The 20,010-nt window shown below is 42.0% G+C and overlaps 3 protein-coding genes across 3 annotated transcripts; all 3 read left to right on the forward strand.

Annotated features, from left to right (window-relative positions):
* Positions 1–299: 299 nt before the first annotated feature.
* On the forward strand, positions 300–1,991 carry LOC104435728 (UPF0481 protein At3g47200). Its single transcript, XM_010048427.2, has one exon. It carries the CDS (start codon positions 396–398, stop codon positions 1,758–1,760), a length of 1,365 nt encoding a protein of 454 aa, XP_010046729.1. The 5' UTR covers positions 300–395; the 3' UTR covers positions 1,761–1,991.
* Positions 1,992–2,831: 840 nt separating this feature from the next.
* Positions 2,832–4,764, forward strand: LOC104435730 (UPF0481 protein At3g47200). Its single transcript, XM_010048428.3, has one exon. The coding sequence runs from the start codon at positions 3,144–3,146 to the stop codon at positions 4,545–4,547; it is 1,404 nt and encodes a 467-aa protein (XP_010046730.1). The 5' UTR covers positions 2,832–3,143; the 3' UTR covers positions 4,548–4,764.
* Positions 4,765–17,556: 12,792 nt separating this feature from the next.
* On the forward strand, positions 17,557–18,909 carry LOC104434010 (UPF0481 protein At3g47200). Its single transcript, XM_010046949.3, has one exon. It carries the CDS (start codon positions 17,557–17,559, stop codon positions 18,907–18,909), a length of 1,353 nt encoding a protein of 450 aa, XP_010045251.1.
* The last annotated feature ends 1,101 nt before the right edge of the window (positions 18,910–20,010 follow it).

Consider the following 20,010-nt stretch of genomic DNA (forward strand, 5'->3'; position numbering starts at 1 on the left):
AACCAAAGAGGACTAATCTATAGCAGACAGAAACTTCATTGAAATGTATAGGAAGAATGACCGAAAGGGTTAAGCATCTGCGTTTGTTTCTTCTTTTGGGCCCATCGCAAGATGGGAGGGAAAAAAAAGATTAAATGAAGTTGACTAGGCATCAGTCTTTCCCGGCCTGATTAAAAAAAGGGACGAGTGAAGTTCACTGTTCAGTTCCAGGACAATGGTCACGAGTGGCCTTTGCAATCCTAAAGAAATTGCCAGGAACCCGAAAGACCAATAATTTTGTGGGGTTCACATATCCTCCAATTCGTCTATATAATCAGAGGCAAAGTGAGGTCCAAAGCCTCATCCAAGAGCCTGCACATTAGAGCCTACCAAAACATCAAATTCTCAAACCCTCGATGTCGAGAGAATCAAATCACCACATTAACCAGAGTGCCCAGAGAGGAAGTCAGCCGCACCATGCCGTCGACATCAGCAATCTACTATTGAAATTGAAGAGGAAGACCGAGGAGATGCCAAGACAGTTGAACCGATCCGCGGGCAGGAACTCTTGTTGCATCTTCAGAGTTCCTCGCAGTCTGGCCGAGATCAATAAGAAAGCCTATCAGCCCCGCATACTCTCTATTGGCCCGTATCACCATGGCGAAGAGGAGTTCAGCATGATCGAGGAGCACAAGGGTCAATTCCTCCATTCGCTCCTCACCAGGATAGAGGAAAGTGGCATCGGGTACGTGGAGTTGGTTAAGGCCATTGCACCGATGGAAAATCAGATCCGCGAGAGCTACTCTGAAACCTTGGTCATCAGTAGCCAAGACCTCATTCAAATGATGATACTCGACGGTAGCTTCATTGTTGAGCTCTTCTGCAGAGCCGTGAGGTTGGTTAACCTGCATACTGACGACCCGATATTGAGCATACCGTGGATGCTGCCTTTCCTGACACGTGATCTCCTGGCGCTTGAGAACCAAATCCCGTTTTCCGTCCTCAAGTGCATATTTGAATTGGCCATAAGATCAAGCAAAATCAGCAGTTGCTCTTTGGCTGAGGTCGCAATGAAATTCTTCAACCGCATGGACGACAGGGAGATAGATGTTCTAGGGAGGTACTACAGCAAGGAAGGGAAGCATTTGCTCGACCTTTTCCGATTGAGCTATATCCCAGAGGCTCGACAAAAATTGAGTAGGCCAAGAAAGTTCCTCTGCCTGAATCAGCCAGCGAAGAAGCTCGACATGGCCGGGGTCAAATTCAAGCCGAGGAATTCTTCGAGCTTCTTGGACATCAAATTCAGGAACATCAGCGGCACCCTAGAAATCCCGATCCTGAAACTAGACGACTTCCTCAGTTCTCTCTTACTCAACTTCGTTGCGTTTGAGCAGTGCTACCACCACTGCACGAAGCACATCACGACCTATGCTACTTTCATGGGACGCCTCATGAACACACCTGCCGACGCCGGGTTCCTCAGCGACCGCAAGATCTTGGAGAACTACCTCGGGGGAGACGAGGAAGTGGCTCGCTTCTTCAGTATCATTGGGAAAGACGTGGCATTCGACATCGAAAACAGCTATATGTCTGAGGTCTTCGAGTGCGTGAACCGGTACTACCAGAATGGTTGGCACGTCCGATGGGCTGGCTTCAAGCACACGTACTTCAACACCCCCTGGTCCTTCATGTCGGCCATGGCGGCACTCATACTTCTGATACTCACCATGGTTCAGTCCTTCTTTGCTGTCTATGCATATTTTTACCCTCCGCATAATTAGCACAAGCCTGGGTTAGCCATTTTTGGGGAGTTTTTCAGGGTCTATTTATGCAATAGATGAAGCTTGTGTTGCATCTTGCAATTGAAACTTGAGCCGCAAGTCTTGCGGACTCTGCTGGGTGTCATGTACTCGAAAGTTCAAATTGGTTCTTGACCACTTGTGTGCTGAATAATTAGCCCATGTAAATGCAGCAGCATAAAATGATTAGCCCTGCATCTCTCCGTTTCTCCATGACTACGAGGGCGACCAGATGAATCGGTCCCACGATTTTGCAGGTCTGCTAAGGAGAAAAGCCAGTACGCTTACTGTACCGATAAAATTTAGGAAATTTTCTCCAGCTGTCCTAACTTTTGATTACAAGTTCCCCTTCAACGAGTGTTTTTTGACTGGTAGCTTCACCAAGACTCGTAGATATAACTTCATATTATCGACAAAAATTTATGTGGATGACCTGGATAAAGACTTTGACCCTACTACCCACAAGAAAAATAAAAATAAAAATAAAAAGTGAAATAACAAAAAACTAGTGTAATATGCCTAATTCGAAATGAACTCATCACTCTCCACTTTTTGCATCTCTTAAACTCTCCTTCCTAAAATCCCACGCATCTCCGCAACGCTAGTGCAACCTCGCCGAAACTACATGTGCTAAGACGAATCGAGCTCATTACAATGCGATTCGCAATGGATGGCCTGGTTCGCTCTAGGAAACAAAGATTAATTTTAAAATCACGACGGTCGTTTTGTCATGACATGATTCGCGGCCATCAAGATCTGCCTTCGCGACATCTTGGGTGTAGAAATCAGGCTTCGAACGATGTCCAGCGGAAAGTTCGATGAAACGGGCTCGAAATAATGATGACCCACATCGAGCACTAGGCGACTTCGTGTGAATTTGAGAGGAAAAGAAAAGGGAGACTTTAAAAAAGCTGACTTGGTGCAACGAGTCTACGTGCCAAGGGAGCTCGATAATCGATTTTCAGCAACCTGTCCGAGCTGTGCCCTGCGAAAACAGAGGCTGCGAGGAATCCAGCAATGCCATTATCAACAAACATGTTGGCCCCATTTCCCCGCCGCGGACCGTTCGACGAAGATCGCTCGCTTACCTAGTCAACAAAGAAAACAAGCTTATCGCGATCTTGAACCAGTCTAGCAACCCAAGTCTTCGTCTCTCTAATTGACTGCCCAAGAAAAAGACAAAGGATCGAGTCTCTTTATACTATAATTTCCGGGCAGTTGGTGTATTCTCTTCTGTGTGGTATGGTCTGTTCTTTCATGGGTGGGAACAAAAGAGAAGCCAAAGCTTCCTCCTCTGAAAGATAGAACTTTTTTTGCTTTGAATCTACCCCAGAGCAGCATATAGTTTTTGGCAATTAAGCACAGATGTCCGGAGAATCAAACTCCCGTGGCGACCACACCACAGAGAGCTCCGTTCACCATGTCGTCCATATCGACCAAAGTTTCTTGTCGGAAGTGGAAGGGAGTATGCAGGAATTGCCGAGGCTCTTGACCACGGGGGCAGGAAGAGATTCTTGCTGCATCTTCCGAGTCCCTCAGAGCCTATCGGAGATCAATAAAAAGGCCTACCATCCTTATATCGTCTCCATCGGTCCCTTCCACCATGGGAAGACGCAACTCCAGATGATCCAGGAGCACAAATGGCGGTACCTACGCCATCTCCTATTGCGGACGGAAAGCAAGAGAGTTGTGCTCAAGGACTTCTTTGAGGCAGTAGCTCCGATGGAGGAGGAGATCCGGAAGAGCTATTCGGAGACCTTGGAATTCGATGGCCGGGACCTTATTCGGATGATGGTGCTCGATGGCTGCTTCGTCATCGAGCTGTTCTGGAAAGTTGCGAGGATGGTCCTACCTGATCCCCGCGACCCTTTATTAACTATCGCGAGCATAGTCCCAGCTGATCCCCACGACCCTTTATTTACTATGGCTTGGGTTTTGCCTGCCTTAATGAGAGATCTCCTCCGGCTCGAGAATCAAATTCCTTACTTTGTGCTGCAGAAGTTATTTGATCTGTCTGTTGGATCTGGAAATGATGGTCCCTCCTTGGCCAAGCTTGCCTTGTGGTTCTTCAACTGCCTGGTGCAGAGACCGGTGCATGTGTTGGAGAACTGCTACGATAAAGAAGGCAAGCATTTGCTTGATTTGTTCCACTTGAGCTATATCCCCGATTGCCAGGAGAAACAAAGGAGGCCAAGCAGATCCCTCCACCTGATTCGAAGCGCGAAGGAGCTCAATCAAGCTGGAGTCAAGTTCAAGCCACGGAAGACTCACAGCATCTTGGACGTCAAATTCAGAAATGGCGTCCTTGAGATTCCACTCTTGACAATCGACGACTTCTGGAGCTCTTTGTTCCTCAATTTTGTTGCTTTTGAGCAGTGCTATTGCCTTTCTTCCAAGCACTTCACAACCTATGCTAATCTCATGGGGTGTCTCATCAAAACGCCTGCTGATGCTGGGTTCCTAGGCTACCACAAGATTATCGAGAATTATATTGGGACGGACGAGGAAGTTGCCCTTTTCTTCAATAATGTCAGGAAAGATGTGGCGTTTGATGTCAAAAGGAGCTATTTGTCCAAGGTCTTTGAGGAAGTGAATGAGAGTTGTCGGAATTATTGGCATGTCCAATGGGCTGAGTTCATGCACACATACTTCAACACTCCATGGTCCTTCATGTCGGCTGCTGCAGCTCTGTTGCTTCTGCTGCTTACCATGACTCAGACTTCCTATGCGGTTTATCAAAGTTATAGACCTGCCGATCCTCCCAAATAATTTGTAATGTTTGCGACACAAAATGCAATACCACACTTGAAAAAGGGCAATTTGTAGATACAGAATATCAAGACTCAGTTGTGATTATGAATTTTGTTGTGAGTTTGGATTTATGTCTGACCACTTGTAAGATACCACAACGTAAACGACTCGAACTCATTAGCTGTCCACCGAATTTGTGTCAACGAGAATAAAGCCGTGGCTCTAATTGCAACAATGTTTTGTCACTGATCAAAGCAAGATAAATCGTCAACTCTCCAATCGTGTCATTCCAGTCCTATGCTAAGCCCCATTCAAATCTATTGTTTCCGATTCACAAGAACAAGGGAGAATAAGGGCGTGCTTGTTTATGTTCTTTTTTTTTTTTTTTATGAACAAAAATTCTGTTTTATTGTTTCCGGGAACAAAAAAAGAACAGAAACGCGTTTGTTTGCGTTTTTGTTCCAAATCTGTTTTTGTTCTTGGGAACAAAAAGAAGAGAAACAAAGAAACAAAAAAACTTGTTTCTTGTTTCTGGAACAATTTTTAAGAACAGATTTTCTCTCTCATTTCTTTTCTTCTCTTTTTTTTCTTCTTATTTTTTCTTTGGCTGGTCGTGGCCTTGGCCATGGCTAGCGATCGGCCATCGAGGGTCGGTGACGCCGTTGAGGCTAAGCGTCGCCAGCCTCGGGCGAGGCCGAGCGTTGCCGGCCCCTAGTGAGGCTCAGCCTCGCCTTGGCTGGGCGAGCTCGGGCTTGCCCAGATCTGGCGAGGCTCGGCCTGGCCGGGGTCGACGAGCCTCGCCGTGGTTGGGCGAGGCCGTCGGCCCTCGTCGGTCATGGCCAAGGCCGGCGACCGGCCAAAAGAAGAAAAGAAGAAAATAAAAATAAAAATATTAAAAAATTAAAAAAAAAAAGAACACAAATTTACCAAACATGTTTCTATTGTTTTTTAACTTTCGGAACAAGTTTATCTAACGCGTTTTTCTAGTCAAAAATTGTTCTCCGAAACAGAAATAGTTTTTTTCTATTTCTGTTCCCTGAAACACTTTTTGAATAGAAACACGAACAAACGCACGATAAGAGAGCGAAATTCAACATAACCAATCTGTAGTGGGCTGTTTCATCAACAGGCTGAATAGAGCGAGCCCAGCTATTGCCAAAAGCCCAGGTAAAATCTGTACCTTCTCTTCTAGTAGGAGGAAAGTGCGAAGAACAGAGCCGTCCATCGTTGACTGACCATGTTGTCATCTTGAATGATTTCCCAATCGTGGTAGAGTTCTCCCCCTAATGTAAAGTAGTTCTTATGCAGCGTTAGACCCATGGAGACAGACATGCTTTTAATACCTGCATTGAAATTACTAATCCCTAAATCATTGAAAATTTGGTTCTGCCTAATAATTAAATAGGCCTCAACATGTAGTCACTTCACCTATAACCATATTAAGGGATTCTCATCTGATATTGACATATCTCAACGAGTTGTTATGAATTCTAGCTCCAAGCATTAATAGTTAGAGCATATATCTTCACCGGGAAATTATAGAATTTAGCCTTAGGACGAATTGCTCGACATATCAAATTCACATAACTCATGAGAGCGTACCTGTAAATAAGATTCCTAATTATAGGTGATGATGCAAGATCCATTCACAGCGGAAAGCACATTACAGGGATGGACATGAAGAAAGCATAACAATTGGCATTCAACTAGGTATAGAAGTAAAAAGACGCACAAGGTTCCAATAGAGAAGAAATCAAACATTGTACTTTGTGCTTGAACAAGAAATTGCCCACTGGGATTTCTATAATCTTACATTCCAACACGTTAATATATAGATTCTCTTCACAACAGCAGAGCAACTTTTTACGTTGGCAGTTGCCACTGATAATGCTAGTACGAGTACCTAGAGGGGGGTGAATAGGTTTATAAAGTTTCTTGAAGATTGCACAATACTTAAACAGATAAAAAATCAATCGTAAGACGAGTAAAGGAAAGAGAGAATTAAACACGAGGTTTATAGTGGTTCGGCTTGATTCAAGCCTACGTCCACTCTTCGCACCGACAGCCGATTGGCTGGATTCCACTATGAACAAAGAGATGTTACGGTGTTGATCTTCCTTGATTTCTCGATGTAGATGATCTACTACACTCGCTCAAGGTATCACCAAGTATAAACACTCTGTGTGTACAATTTCGCTCGAAGCGTATTGACTAACAATCAAGGTTCTTCGGACTCGGAATTTTTCTATCAATCACACACTTAAAACAACTAGAACGTCTTCCTTTTATACTCCTTTATGCCATCATAGCCGTTGGCACTTACCAAAGGAATTCCTCCAATCTACCCGTTGGACGGAATCAATTAAGAAGATCATCCGAGCTATTTAAGGAATCGATGATAGCCCATCAATCATGTTCGCCCATACAATCGGGATTTTGGTTTCCAAGAATAGAACATTCCAAGAATGTTTCGTCGACCATCGGATCTTCTATTGTTCTTAGATAAGAATCAAAAAAATCCGAAGTGATTATCCAACCAAGGGATCTTTTCGAGAGGATTGGATCGAATCCCCAACCATATACTTCGGCCGGATATCCTTCGCTCTTGGATTAGAAAGGCGTCGGTGAGAATAATCTTGAGTCTTGAGTCTTGAGTCTTGAGATTACAAAGTCTTGAGACTATAAAGTCTTGAGACTTTAACTATCGATATCCGGACTTAGGCGATAGAAATGTTTTGTCGGCTTCAAAATATTACGGAAAGATTTCTCCAACAATCTCCCCCTTTTTGATGGTGACAAAACTTTCTTGTAGATTTGAACAACCTTGACCTGCAAAAACATTTCTCAAGCAATATGGCTAACTCATAAAGATTAATAAACAACCAGACTCTGCATCCACAGCAAATTGGTTAGTCTTTCATGAGTAATACCATATAACAATACTTGATATAAATGCAACCAGTCAAGCATCAAAATCCATGACCAATTCGAGTCTAACACTCAAGTTCTCAAGTCATACTCAAAAATAAACACAAAAGTCAAATAAAGTTTTAAAATGATGTTTGTTCAAATTGGTTCTCCCCCTTTTTGTCATCATTAAAAAGAGGGTGAGAAAGGAGTCATGTCGCTTGGGAATGCGCACGATCGGAATTCTCCCATTGGTCGGACTACGCCTTCCAGCCTCTTCAAGTCCTCCCTTAGATGAGCTACCTCCTCTCCTTTGGCATTGGCTTGAATTTGCGGAGCGAGGTCTTTCATCTTGTCCTCAGCGATCGAAGATGCTTGTCCAGCATTCTTCATTGCTTGAATTTCACATTCGAGCATATATTTGGCCACGCATTTCGAGAAGAATATCCATGATTCGATGAAAATCTGCGGGAATTGTCGTCTGCGCTTGGCATGAGCTTTTTCAGATGATGGCACTTCGTATAGTCTTGCAGATTTGGTGTCGATGTATCACCTTCTTCGGGCAATTGAGAAGCTCGAAAGTCTTCCGGGTCTGCTGGAGATTGTCTTGGACCTTCACTATCTATGCGGCATGAGGTGTAGACCTTTCTTGCTCGCCAACTCCCCCTGTCTCTAGGACATCCAAAGGGGAAGAGTGATGATCATGCTCGATTTCCCTTCTCTCCAGATTCAGCGAGAGACTTTTCTTTCTCTTCTTGACTTCCTTCTCCTTCTCTCTCTGTTCTTCTTCTTCTCTCTGGTTCTTCTGAAATTCTCTCATTTGAGACACGAACGTCCGGTTCTTATCGGTGCATGGATCGTAGGATCTTCATCCTCTTCATCTTCATCCTCCAGGATGAGAGTTCTTCTCTTCTTTTTCGATGAGGCTCCAACGACCTCCTTTCCTTTTCTCTTTGAAGCAGACTGAATAGGAGATTTCACTTTGAATTTCTCCATTGCCTTGGAAAGTTCTTGCAGACGCATCTTCGTTAACATCTTCAAACCTACCACCATCTTATCACACGGTTGAACACAAAGAGTTTGAGGTGGTTCAATATTCATGTGTCTGAAGATCTTGGTCACCAGACCAGGATAAGGCAATTGTCCTTTGTCTTTCGACATTGCTCTGTACATATGGAAGAGAATAGTGTGCGGGAGAGAGAACTTCCGTCCTGTGTTGATCGCATACATCAACTTTGCTTCAGAAAGAGACACAGAAGTCTTTGACGTAGACTTTGGTCTAAGACAGTTGGTCACAATCTTATGAAGCACAATGTTGATGGCATTCATCCTGGAATAGGTAACTTTCTTCTCTGCGTCCCTATCTTTGACCAGTTCCAGAGTAGTGCGAGCAGGTGAGACTTTGATTGGTAGATAGCGTCCTCGTTCAACTCCAACTATATCAGCCAACATATTCACATCTACCACGTAGACTTTGTCTCGAACACTAAATGATATTCTATTCGCATCCGAAAGCTAAGATTTGAATAGAAATAAGCGAGTCAAATGAGCATACCCGTCCGTAGAGTCGAGCAAAAATTCTCAAGTTGAAACAAATTCAACTTTTCTCTTAAGTTTATGTTGATGGCGTCCGGGAAGTCAAAATCGACACTTCTAGGGTTTATCACCCCTCTTTTCAACAGCACTGGAATACACTTTTTCTTGATCCTTGGATTTGAACAAATCCATCCGATTTCCTTTCACCTTTGCTGCCACTCCCATTTTCGGTTGAAATTCAAGGAACATTCTGTCATCATCGTTCCCTTCAATTAAATTTTGTCCTGGCATACGAGGATCACTTGGAATGTTCGCAAGTGCTTCCTCTGCTTTTCCTTTCGGGGCAATTCCCCATTCCTCCATTTTCTTCAGAAAAAGATACTCATTCCCATAATTTTTGTCCTTAAGGAAGTCATCTATATAATTCAATGGAGTACCCGTGCTTTTCAACGCACGATAAAGTTTATACAAAAAGGAGGGCTTTTGAACTCTTCTTTGGGTCGGCATCCTCGATTATCTCTTCTTCCAGTTATGACTTGCACCTTGTGGGGCGGAGGCGATGAATGACGTGGATGAGAGCGAATCGGACTTTGTCGCTGACTTGTTAAGTCTTCTTCCTCAGTGAGATCGAAATGAGTCGGTCCCTTCTCTATTCTTTGTGGTCCCCTGCTTGCGATTCTTGATGATTTCCTCGAAGAAGACATCTTTCTTTGTCGTTTGGAAGATTCCTTCACTTGCTTTCCCAAGAAAAATGACCACTTTCTCGACGACGAATAAGCAGTAAAACAGTATCGGGAGGAGAGTGCCTTTTAGGGTTTTGAAGATTGGGGAAAAGAAAAACTGTATATATATAACTCAATTTTGAAAAAGGAAGTTCAATCGGTGCAAAGAAAGTGAACAATCACTTCTTTTCAAAATCAATAACTGCCAAAATTATTAAACGAAAGATCGTACCTTTTCGAGTTAATATAACTAAATGAAAATTAGTACATTTTAGATGAAATACAACTTACAGTCTATAGCCACGAATGTCTGAGTCTGAGGATTTAAAGTCTGAAAGATTAGAGTCTTAGAGTTGGTGAGTCTCTAGACTTTAACTTCTTCAGGCTTCAAAATGTTGAGTCTTGAACGGATAAAGTCGAATTGATTTTTCTCCAAAGGCTTTGTGAATATATCCGCTAGTTGACTCTTTGAATCAACAAATTGAATCGAGATTTCTCCATTTTGAATATGATCTCTAATGAAGTGATGTCGAATCTCAATATGCTTTGCTCTTGAATGAAGGATTGGATTTTTGGTGAGATTAATCGTGACCGGGTGTTGTCACATCTGATTTACGTGCATGAGTCTTCAATCCCAAAGTCTTGTAGCTGTTGTTTTATCCATAGAATTTGCGAACAGCGAGCTTCCAAGAGCTACATACTCGCTTACGTCGTTGAAAGAGCTACGGTGCTTTGCTTCCTCGAAAACCAAGACAGATTCTGTTTCCAAGTAGTTGACAAGTTCGGAGGTGCTTTTTCTATCGATTACGCAACCGGCCAAATCTGCATCCGAGTATCCTAGAAGATTAAAGTCTCCTTCTTGGGATACCAGAGACCGATGCTTGAAGATGAGGCAACATATTTGATAACACGTTTTACAAAGATGAGATGGGATTCTCTAGGATTTGATTGAAACCTAGCACAAATACAAACACTCAACAAAATATCAGGTCTAGAAGCGTAAGATAAAGAAGTGAACCGATCATGCTCTGTACATGCTTTTGATCTACTTTCTTCCCTTCTTCATCCTTGTCTATCTTCGAGAACATGACATTGGTATGTCGGTCTTTTTACACTTTTCCAATCCAAACCTTTTGACAAGATCATTCGCATATTTTTCTTGATGGATAAAAGTTCCTTCCTTCATTTGTTTCACTTGAAGTCCAAGAAAGAATGTTAACTCTCCCATCATACTCATTTCAAACTCATCCCGCATAGACTTAGAAAATTTCTTGCATAGACTTTCATTAGGTGATCCAAAAATAATATCGTCCACATATATTTGAACAAGTAAAAAGCTTTTGCTTTCCTTTTTGATAAACAAAGTAGTATCTACTTTACCTTTGACAAAACCATTTACGTAATAAGAACTTACTTAGTCTGGTCGTACCAAGCTCGAGGTGCTTGCTTTAAACCATACAAGGCCTTTTTCCCGAAGGCGAGTCCGGCTTCTTTGGGTCTTCAAACCCGGTGGTTGTTCCACATAAACTTCCTCATGGATGAATCCATTTAGGAATGCACTTTTGACGTCCATTTGGAATAACCTGAAATTTTTATAACAAGCAAACGCAAGTAATAGACGAATAGCTTCTAACCTTGCTTTGGAGCGTAAGTCTCATCATAGTCTATTCCTTCTTCTTGCGTATATCCTTTGGCCACGAGTCTTGCTTTGTTTCGTACGACTTTTCCTTCTTCATTCATCTTGTTCCTGAATACCCATTTGGTTCCAATAACGGTTTTACCTTTTGGTTTAGATGTCAATTCCCAGACATCATTGATGTTGAATTGTCTGAGTTCTTCTTGCATAGCTTCGATCCAGCTTTCATCAGATAAAGCTTCTTCTATGCTTTTTGGTTCAATTTCAGAAATGAGAATCACAAAGCACTAGATTCTTCATGCCTTTTTGATGCGGTGCGGATTCCTTCATTGATTTCGCCAATAATGAGATCTTTAGGATGACTGGATTTATGCTTCCGATTCTTGTTCCGCCCGGTTGATGATCTCTTTCTTGGTTTGAATCTTCATGTGCTTCTTGATGTTGGACTTCGAGACCGAGATGCTTCTTGAGTTGTAAGCATTGGAAGGTGCAGGAGTAGGTTCACCTCTTCATACCGAGTCGGGGGCCTGGATTCATCTTGCATTGAGTCTTGGAATTTAACATTCGTTGATTCCTCCACCGACCGGCTTTTCTTGTTATAGACTCGTAGGCTTTGCTTGATGTAGAATATCCAAGGAAGATGCCTTCATCTCGATCTTTCTTCAAACTTACCAACTCGATCATTTGCATTTTTCAACATAAAGCATTTGCAACCAAACACATGAAAGTATGAAACAATAGGCTTTTTTCCTTTGAACAATTCATAGGGGGTTTTCTCTAAAATAGGTCTTAAAAAGACTCTATTTATAATATAGCATCTTTGTTGAAACACGACTTCAGCCCAAAATCGTGAAGAAATTTTGCTTTCAATTAAAAGTGTTCTAGCCATTTCTTGAAGAGATCTATTCTTTCTTTCCACAACTCCATTTTGCTCTAGAGTATATGGAGAGGAAAACATATGATTAAAACCAGATTTATCACAAAATTTCGTAAAATCTTGATTTTCAAATTCACTTCCATGATTTGTTCTTATGCTTGAGATTGCACATCCTTTTTCATTTTGAACCTTTTTGGCAAATTTTTCAAAATACAAAAAGGTTTCTGACTTACTTGTAAGAAAGTATACCCAAGTAAAGCGGGAGTAATCATCCACAATTACTAGGCAATATTTCTTACCTCCAATGCTCGGGTTCTCGGTTGGTCCGAAGAGATCCATATGAAGCAAGCGTAGTACATGATTAGTAGAGACATGGTTTATTTGCTTAAATGAATTTCTTACTTGCTTTCCCAGAATGCATGGAGTGCATGAATCAAACTTTTGGTATGGCAATTTAGGTAGACCTCGAACAAGCTTCTTTGATGAGATTTTGGCTAATTGTTTCATGTTGACATGGCCAAGCTTTCTGTGCCATAAGACTGCTTCATCTTGAATTGAGATTAGACATTGTGCTTCATTTGGTTTTACATCAAGGAGGTAGATATTTCCATGCCTTCGACCCATGAAAGACGAGTTGAGTCTTTGCTAATTCCAAAACATATGCCTTCTTGAAAGGAGATCTTGAAACCAGTATCACACAATTGGCTAATACTTAGAAGATTGTAGTTGAGTCCTTCCACTAGAGAGACATTGCTTATTGTGAGATTTCCAATTTTCACGAGTTCCAAATCCCACAATGCTTCCTTTGCTGTTTCCTCCAAATGAAACTTTTCCACCATTCACTTGAACAAGCTTTATGAAGCATTTTGAGTCTCTGTCATGTGTCTTGAACATCATTTGTCAAGATACCACTTAATTTTCTTTTTGAGAGACCCGCATTCAAAAGAGAGTCTCAAGCTTTCTTTGGTATCCAAATTTTCTTGGGTCCTTTCACGTTAGTAGAATAAGCATTACTAGGCCATACTTTCTTGACAGGCTTCCAAACCATAGAACACTCTTTTTCAAAATGATCCTGACTGTTACACTTTGAACATCTTAGAGCACTTCGACCTACAGACTTTACAAAGACTTTCTTGAAATGATTTTTGTAAGCCTCTTTTGACGGTCTTTTCTTAATTCTTTCTTTTACTTTTGGAAAATCAATCAAAGGAATTGTTTTCGCTGTCATACCCAAACCGGACTTGTTAAAGTAAGGTCTTTGGACTGAAAGAACTTTTTCAAGTTTTCAGACCCTATTGAAAATTTCTTTGAAATATTTGATAAGTCAGTTTTTAAGAGTAGAAACATTCAAGTCTAAACTTTTCACTTTTTCTTCTAAAATATTTTCCTTTTGTTTTAAGACTGAGTTTTCTTTTTTAAGTTCGGAAATCCTTTTTAGAGAAGTTTTAAGACTAAAACATAGTTCATCAATGTATTTAGAGACTTTGACAGGATTTTATAATCACTTACCTCAAATTCACTTGTCGAGTCGATCCGGAATCTGAGTCCGATTGTGCCATTAGACAAAGGTTGGCATATTCCTCATCACTTTCTTCACACTCAGATCGCTCCAAGTTTCGGCTTTGAGAGCTTTACGAGACTTTTCAGCTTTTCCTCTTTTCTTCTTCGGGGAGAGGACAATTTGGTCGATGTGTCCCTTTTCTTACATTCGAAACAAACTACATCTTTGTTTGGTTCCTCATTATCAACAAACTTGGTTTGCTGTTTCTGAAAACTTTGTTTCCTTGAGTTGAACCTTCTCCCTTTTCTATTCAGCTTTCGAACCTTCTAATCATAAGAGCAAGCTCCTCATCGTCCGGATCTTCTTGAGTCCGTATCATCGGAATCATCGTTAGATTTTAATGCAATGGATTTCTTACCTCTTGGATCTTCGTCTTCATTAATTCGTTCCACTTCATAAGATGAAGAGTTCCAATCAGCTCGTCTACGATAATGGCATAATTCTTTGCGTCTCTCTTATTGAAGTCTTTATATGATTCCAATCCTTGGAGAGTCCACAAGCTTAGCTTGTTCACCTTCATAGGATCAGAAATTTTCTGTCCTTGATTCTCAAGACCATTGACAATATCTCAGAAACGGCTAAACATGTCGGTTATAGATTCTCCTTGTTTCATTTTGAAGGCTTCATATTGACCAAGGAGAATGTTAATTCTGGTCTCCTTCACTCGGTCTGTCCCTTCATAAGTGATATGTAATCTGTCCCAGACTTCTTTTGCTGTATCACAAGAAGATATTCTGTTATATTCGGTTGGTGATAAAGCACAATATAAAGAGTAAATTGCTTTTGCATCAAGTGCTTGTCTCTTGTTTATCTCTTCTTGAGACATTCCGCTGGTTTCAATAGTTTCTTTCCCTCTTTCGGATGCGATGCAGCGGTAGGAGTAATTCCTCTTTCCACCACATCCCATTCCGGAGGATCCTTTGATCGTAGAAAAGCTTTCATCTTGTTTTTCCAGATGTTGTAATCCTTTCCATCAAAGTAGGGTGGTCTGGTATTGCTTTGCCCTTCCACCAGCCTGGTGCTAGCATACTAGCCATGGATCTTTTACTCTGAAGTAAAACACTTCAAATAAAGTGAGAACACGAGCTCTGATACCAATTGATAATGCTAGTACGAGTACCTAGAGGGGGGTGAATAGGTTTATAAAGTTTCTTGAAGATTGCACAATACTTAAACAGATAAAAAATCAATCATAAGACTGAGTAAAGGAAAGAGAGAATTAAACACGAGATTTATAGTGGTTCGGCTTGATTCAAGCCTACGTCCCTCTTTCTTTTGCACCGACAGCCGATTGGCTGGATTCCACTATGAACAAAGAGATGTTACGGTGTTGATCTTCCTTGATTTCTCGATGTAGATGATCTACTACACTCGCTCAAGGTATCACCAAGTATAAACACTCTGTGTGTACAATTTCGCTCGAATCGTATTGACTAACAATCAAGGTTCTTGGACTACTGGAATTTTTCTATCAATCACACACTTAAAACAACTAGAACGTCTTCCTTTTATACTCCTTTATGCCATCATAGCCGTTGGCACTTACCAAATGAATTCCTCCAATCTACCCGTTGGACGGAATCAATTAAGAAGATCATCCGAGCTATTTAAGGAATCGATGATAGCCCATCAATCTGTTCGCCCATACAATCGGGATTTTGGTTTCCAAGAATAGAACATTCCAAGAATGTTTCGTCGACCATCGGATCTTCTATTGTTCTTAGATAAGAATCAAAAAAATCCGAAGTGATTATCCAACCAAGGGATCTTTTCCGGAGGATTGGATCGAATCCCCAACCATATACTTCGGCCGGATATCCTTCGCTCTTTGGATTAGAAAGGCGTCGGTGAGAATAATCTTGAGTCTTGAGTCTTGAGTCTTGAGATTACAAAGTCTTGAGACTATAAAGTCTTGAGACTTTAACTATCGATATCCAGACTTAGACTGATAGAAATGTTTTGTCAGCTTCAAAATATTCTGGAAAGATTTCTCCAACAGCCACCAAGGTCAAACAGATTCAGTGAGTGGCTTCTACATCTACAAGTCAACAATCATTAACATGTCATGTAACTGGAAAGGCAAATGAAGAAGAGGATTGCCAAGATGCTTCCCGAAAATGGAGAAACTTGTGCCTAGCAATGGCCAACAAGAGGGTATTGAAATGGTGAGACTCTGACAGGGGACAAATAGGAGAGTCGAAAGCTAACGTGATTATGCCTGAAATTGGTGTATGAATTCGTGCTTCAGAGACACATTGCAATCAAAATTTGAATGGTTATGGGAGATTTCAAGCACTCGGTGATAATCAAGTCCAGAGAAGGTGTGAGGGGGGCAATCTGCAAGGAAGGAAAAGCCGGTTTTGGGAGTAGATGCTGTCAAGTCTTTCGAGTGGCGAATCCTGCTCATTCTTAAGCTATTTCTTGCCCCCAGCAGAGTCACTACTTTCAATTGATCCAATAGATGAAGTTTGTGTTGCATCTTGCAATTGAAATTTGTGCTGCAAATCTTGCGGACTCTGTTGGGTGTTATGCAATCGAAAGTTCAGAGTGGTTCTTGACCACTTGTGTTGAATAATCAGCCCATGTAAAATGCAGCAGCATAAAATTATTAGCCTTGCATCTCTCTGTTTCTCCATGACCACGAGTGCGACCAGATGAACCGGTCCCACGATTCCGCCGGTCTGCTAGGGAGAAAAGCCAGTACGCTCTGTACCAGTAAAATTTAGAAATTCTTTACCAGCTGTCCAAACTTTTGATAACAATATTTTCTCGAGCGAGTGTCTTTTGACTGGTCGCTTTACAGTACTTTCAGAAATAACTTTATATTATTAACAAAGTTACTATAGGAGATGCCAAATTTATGTCAATGACCTGGACAAAGACTTTGACCCAACGAAAAATAAAAATAAAAAGAGAAATAACAAAAAATAGTGTAATACGCCTAATTCCAAATGAACTCATCAATCCCCATTTTGCGTCTCTTAAATTCTCCTTCCTGATAACCCACGCATCTGCGCAACACCACTCCAGTACAACCTCGTTGAAACTCCATGCACTAAGATGAATCAAGTTTGTTACGATGCAATTCGCGAAGGTTGCGAAGGGCCTGGTTCGCTCTAGGAAACAATGCTTAATCTTAAAATCACGGCGGTCATTTTCTGATGACATGATTTGCGGCCATCAAGATCTGCCGTCGCAACATCTGACCCTCGTGTGTAGTAATCAGGCTTCAAACGATGTTCAGCGGAAAGTTCGTTGAAACGGGCTCGATATAATGATGACCTACATCAAGCACTAGGCGACTTCGTGCGAATTTGTAAGGAAAAGAAAGGGAGATTCAAAAAGCTGACTTGGTGCGACCAGTCTATGTGCAAATAGTTTTCAGAAACCTGTCCGAGCTGTGACCTGCGAAAAAGAAGCTGCGAGGAATCCAGCAATGCCATTATCAACAAACATGTTGGCCCCATTTCCTTGCCGCGTACCGCTCGTTTAAGATCGCTCGCTCACCGCCAACCAAGAAAACAAGCGTTCGTGCTCTTGATCGAGTCCAGCAACCTAAGTCTTCGTCTCCGTCTCCCTAATTGACTGCTCAAGAAAAAGACAAAGGATCGAGTCTTTTTATAAGATAATTTCTGGGAAGCCGGTGTATCGTCTCTTCCGTGTGGTATGGTCCGTTGTTTCATGGGTGGGAACAAAAGAGAAGCCAAAGCTTCCTCCTCTGAAAGATAGAACTTTTTTGCTTTGAATCTATCCCGGAGCAGCGTATAGTTTTTGGCAATTAAGCACAGATGTCCAGAGAATCAAACTCCTCCGGTGACCACACCGCAGAGAATGGAAGCTCCGTTCACCATGTCGTCCATATCGACATGAGTTTCTTATCGAAAATGGAAGGGAAAATGCAGGAATTGCCAAAGATCTTGAACCCAGGGGCAGGAATAGATTCTTGCTGCATCTTCCGAGTCCCTCATAGCCTATCGGAGATCAATGAAAAGGCGTACCGGCCACATATCGTCTCCATCGGTCCCTTCCACCATGGGGAGGGCTTCCAGATGATCCAGGAGCACAAATGGCGATTCCTAGGCGATCTCCTATTGCGGGCAGAGAGCAGGAGAGTTGTGCTCAAGGACTTCCTTGAGGCAGTAGCTCCGATGGAGGAGGAGATCCGGAAGTGCTATTCAGAGACCTTGAAATTCAGTGGCCCGGACCTTATCGAGATGATGGTGCTCGATGGCTGCTTCATCATCGAGCTGTTCTGCAAAGTTGCAAGGATAGCCCCGGTTCATCCCGACGGCCCTTTATTTACTATGGCTTGGGTTTTGCCTTTCTTAATGAGGGATCTCCTCCGGCTCGAGAACCAAATTCCTTACTTTGTGCTGCAGAAGTTATTTGATCTGTCTGTTGGATCCGGAAATGATGGCCCCTCCTTGGCCAAGCTTGCCTTGGGGTTCTTCAACTACATGGTGCAGAGACCGGTGCACGTGTTGGAGAAGTACTACGATAAAGAAGGCAAGCATTTGCTTGATTTGTTCCGCTTGAGCTTTATACCCGATTGCCAGGAGGAACCAAGGAGGCCAGGCAAATTCCTTCACCTGATTCAAAGTGCGAAGAAGCTTGATCAAGCTGGAGTCAAGTTCAAGCTGAGGAAAACTTACAGCATCTTGGACGTCAAATTCAGAAATGGCGTCCTCGAGATTCCAGTCTTGACAATTGACGATTTCTGGAGCTCTTTGTTCCTCAATTTCGTTGCTTTTGAGCAGTGCTATTGCCATTCCTCCAAGTACTTCACAACCTATGCTACTCTTATGGGGTGTCTCATCAATACGCCTGCTGATGCTGGGTTCCTAGGCGACCACAAGATCATCGAGAATTATTTTGGGACGGACGAGGAAGTTGCCCGTTTCTTCAATAACGTTGGGAAAGATGTGGTGTTTGATATTCACAGGAACTATTTGTCCAAGGTCTTTGAGGAAGTGAATGAGATTTATCAGAATCATTGGCATGTCCGATGGGCTGGGTTCATGCACACATACTTCAACACTCCGTGGTCCTTCATCTCGGCTGCTGCAGCTGTGTGGCTTCTGCTGCTTACCATGACTCAGACTTTCTATACGGCTTATCAATATTATAAACCTCCCAAATAATTTGTAATGTTTGCGACAAAAAATACAATAGCACACTTGAAAAAGGGCAATTTGTTGAAAAGGGGCAATTTGTAGAGGCAGAATATCAAAGCTCAGTTGTGATTAAGAATTTTGTTGTGAGTTCGGATTTTTGCCTGACCACTTGTAAGATACCACATCGTAAACGACTTGAACTCATTAACTGTCCACCAAATTTGTGCCAGCTAACTGTCCACCAAATTTGTGCCAGCGAGAATAAAGTCATGACTCTAAATGCAACAATCTTTTGCAATGATCAAAGCAAGATAAATCGTCAGCTGTCCAATTATGTCTTTCCAGTCCTATGCTGAGCCTCATTCAAATCTAATGTTTCCGATTCACAATAAAAAGGAAGAATGAGAGAGCGTAATTCAACATAACCAATCTGTAACGGGCTGTGGTTTCGTCAACAGGCTGAATAGAGCAAGCTCAGCTATTGCCAAAAGCCAAGGTAAGATCTGTACCTTCTCTTCTAGAAGGAGGAAAGTGCGAAGGACAGAGCCGTCCATCGTTGACTGTCCATGTTGCCATCTTGAATGATTCCCCGATCTTGGTAGGGTTCTCCCCCTAATGTTTTCAGTCAAAAGGAAAAAAGTAGTTCTTATACAGCGTTAGACCCATAGAGATAGACATGCTTTTAATCCCTGCATTGAAATTAGTGATCCCTAAATTATTGCGATTAGGTTCTGCCTAATAACTTAACAGGCCCCGATATGTAGTCACTTCTGCTATAAACCGTATTAAGTGATTCTCATCTGATATTGACATATTTTAACAAATTTCTATGAATTCCAGCTCCAAGCATTAATAGTTAGAGCATATATCTTCTATGCAGTTCATCGTGGAACTATGGAATCCAGCCTCAGGACAAATCGCTCGACATATCAAAATTTACATAACTTGAGAGAGCGTACCTCTGGTTAAGATATCTCATATATAAGTGATGACGCAAGATCCATGTACAGCTGAAAGTCCATCTTATTGAAGGACACGAAGAAAAGCGTAACAATAGGCATCCAAAAAGGCATTATAGAAGGAAAGAGACGATCAAGGTTCGAATAACCATTCTATCTCTTTACACAA

The sequence above is a fragment of the Eucalyptus grandis genome, chromosome 6 (genome assembly GCF_016545825.1).
Source record: "Eucalyptus grandis isolate ANBG69807.140 chromosome 6, ASM1654582v1, whole genome shotgun sequence".
Classification (NCBI taxonomy): domain Eukaryota; kingdom Viridiplantae; phylum Streptophyta; class Magnoliopsida; order Myrtales; family Myrtaceae; genus Eucalyptus; species Eucalyptus grandis.

Bases quoted from the DNA above. Each gene is read 5' to 3' on its own strand.
- LOC104434010 (XM_010046949.3), top strand. From the start codon at position 17,557: ATGTCCAGAGAATCAAACTCCTCCGGTGACCACACCGCAGAGAATGGA.
- LOC104435730 (XM_010048428.3), top strand. From the start codon at position 3,144: ATGTCCGGAGAATCAAACTCCCGTGGCGACCACACCACAGAGAGCTCC.
- LOC104435728 (XM_010048427.2), top strand. From the start codon at position 396: ATGTCGAGAGAATCAAATCACCACATTAACCAGAGTGCCCAGAGAGGA.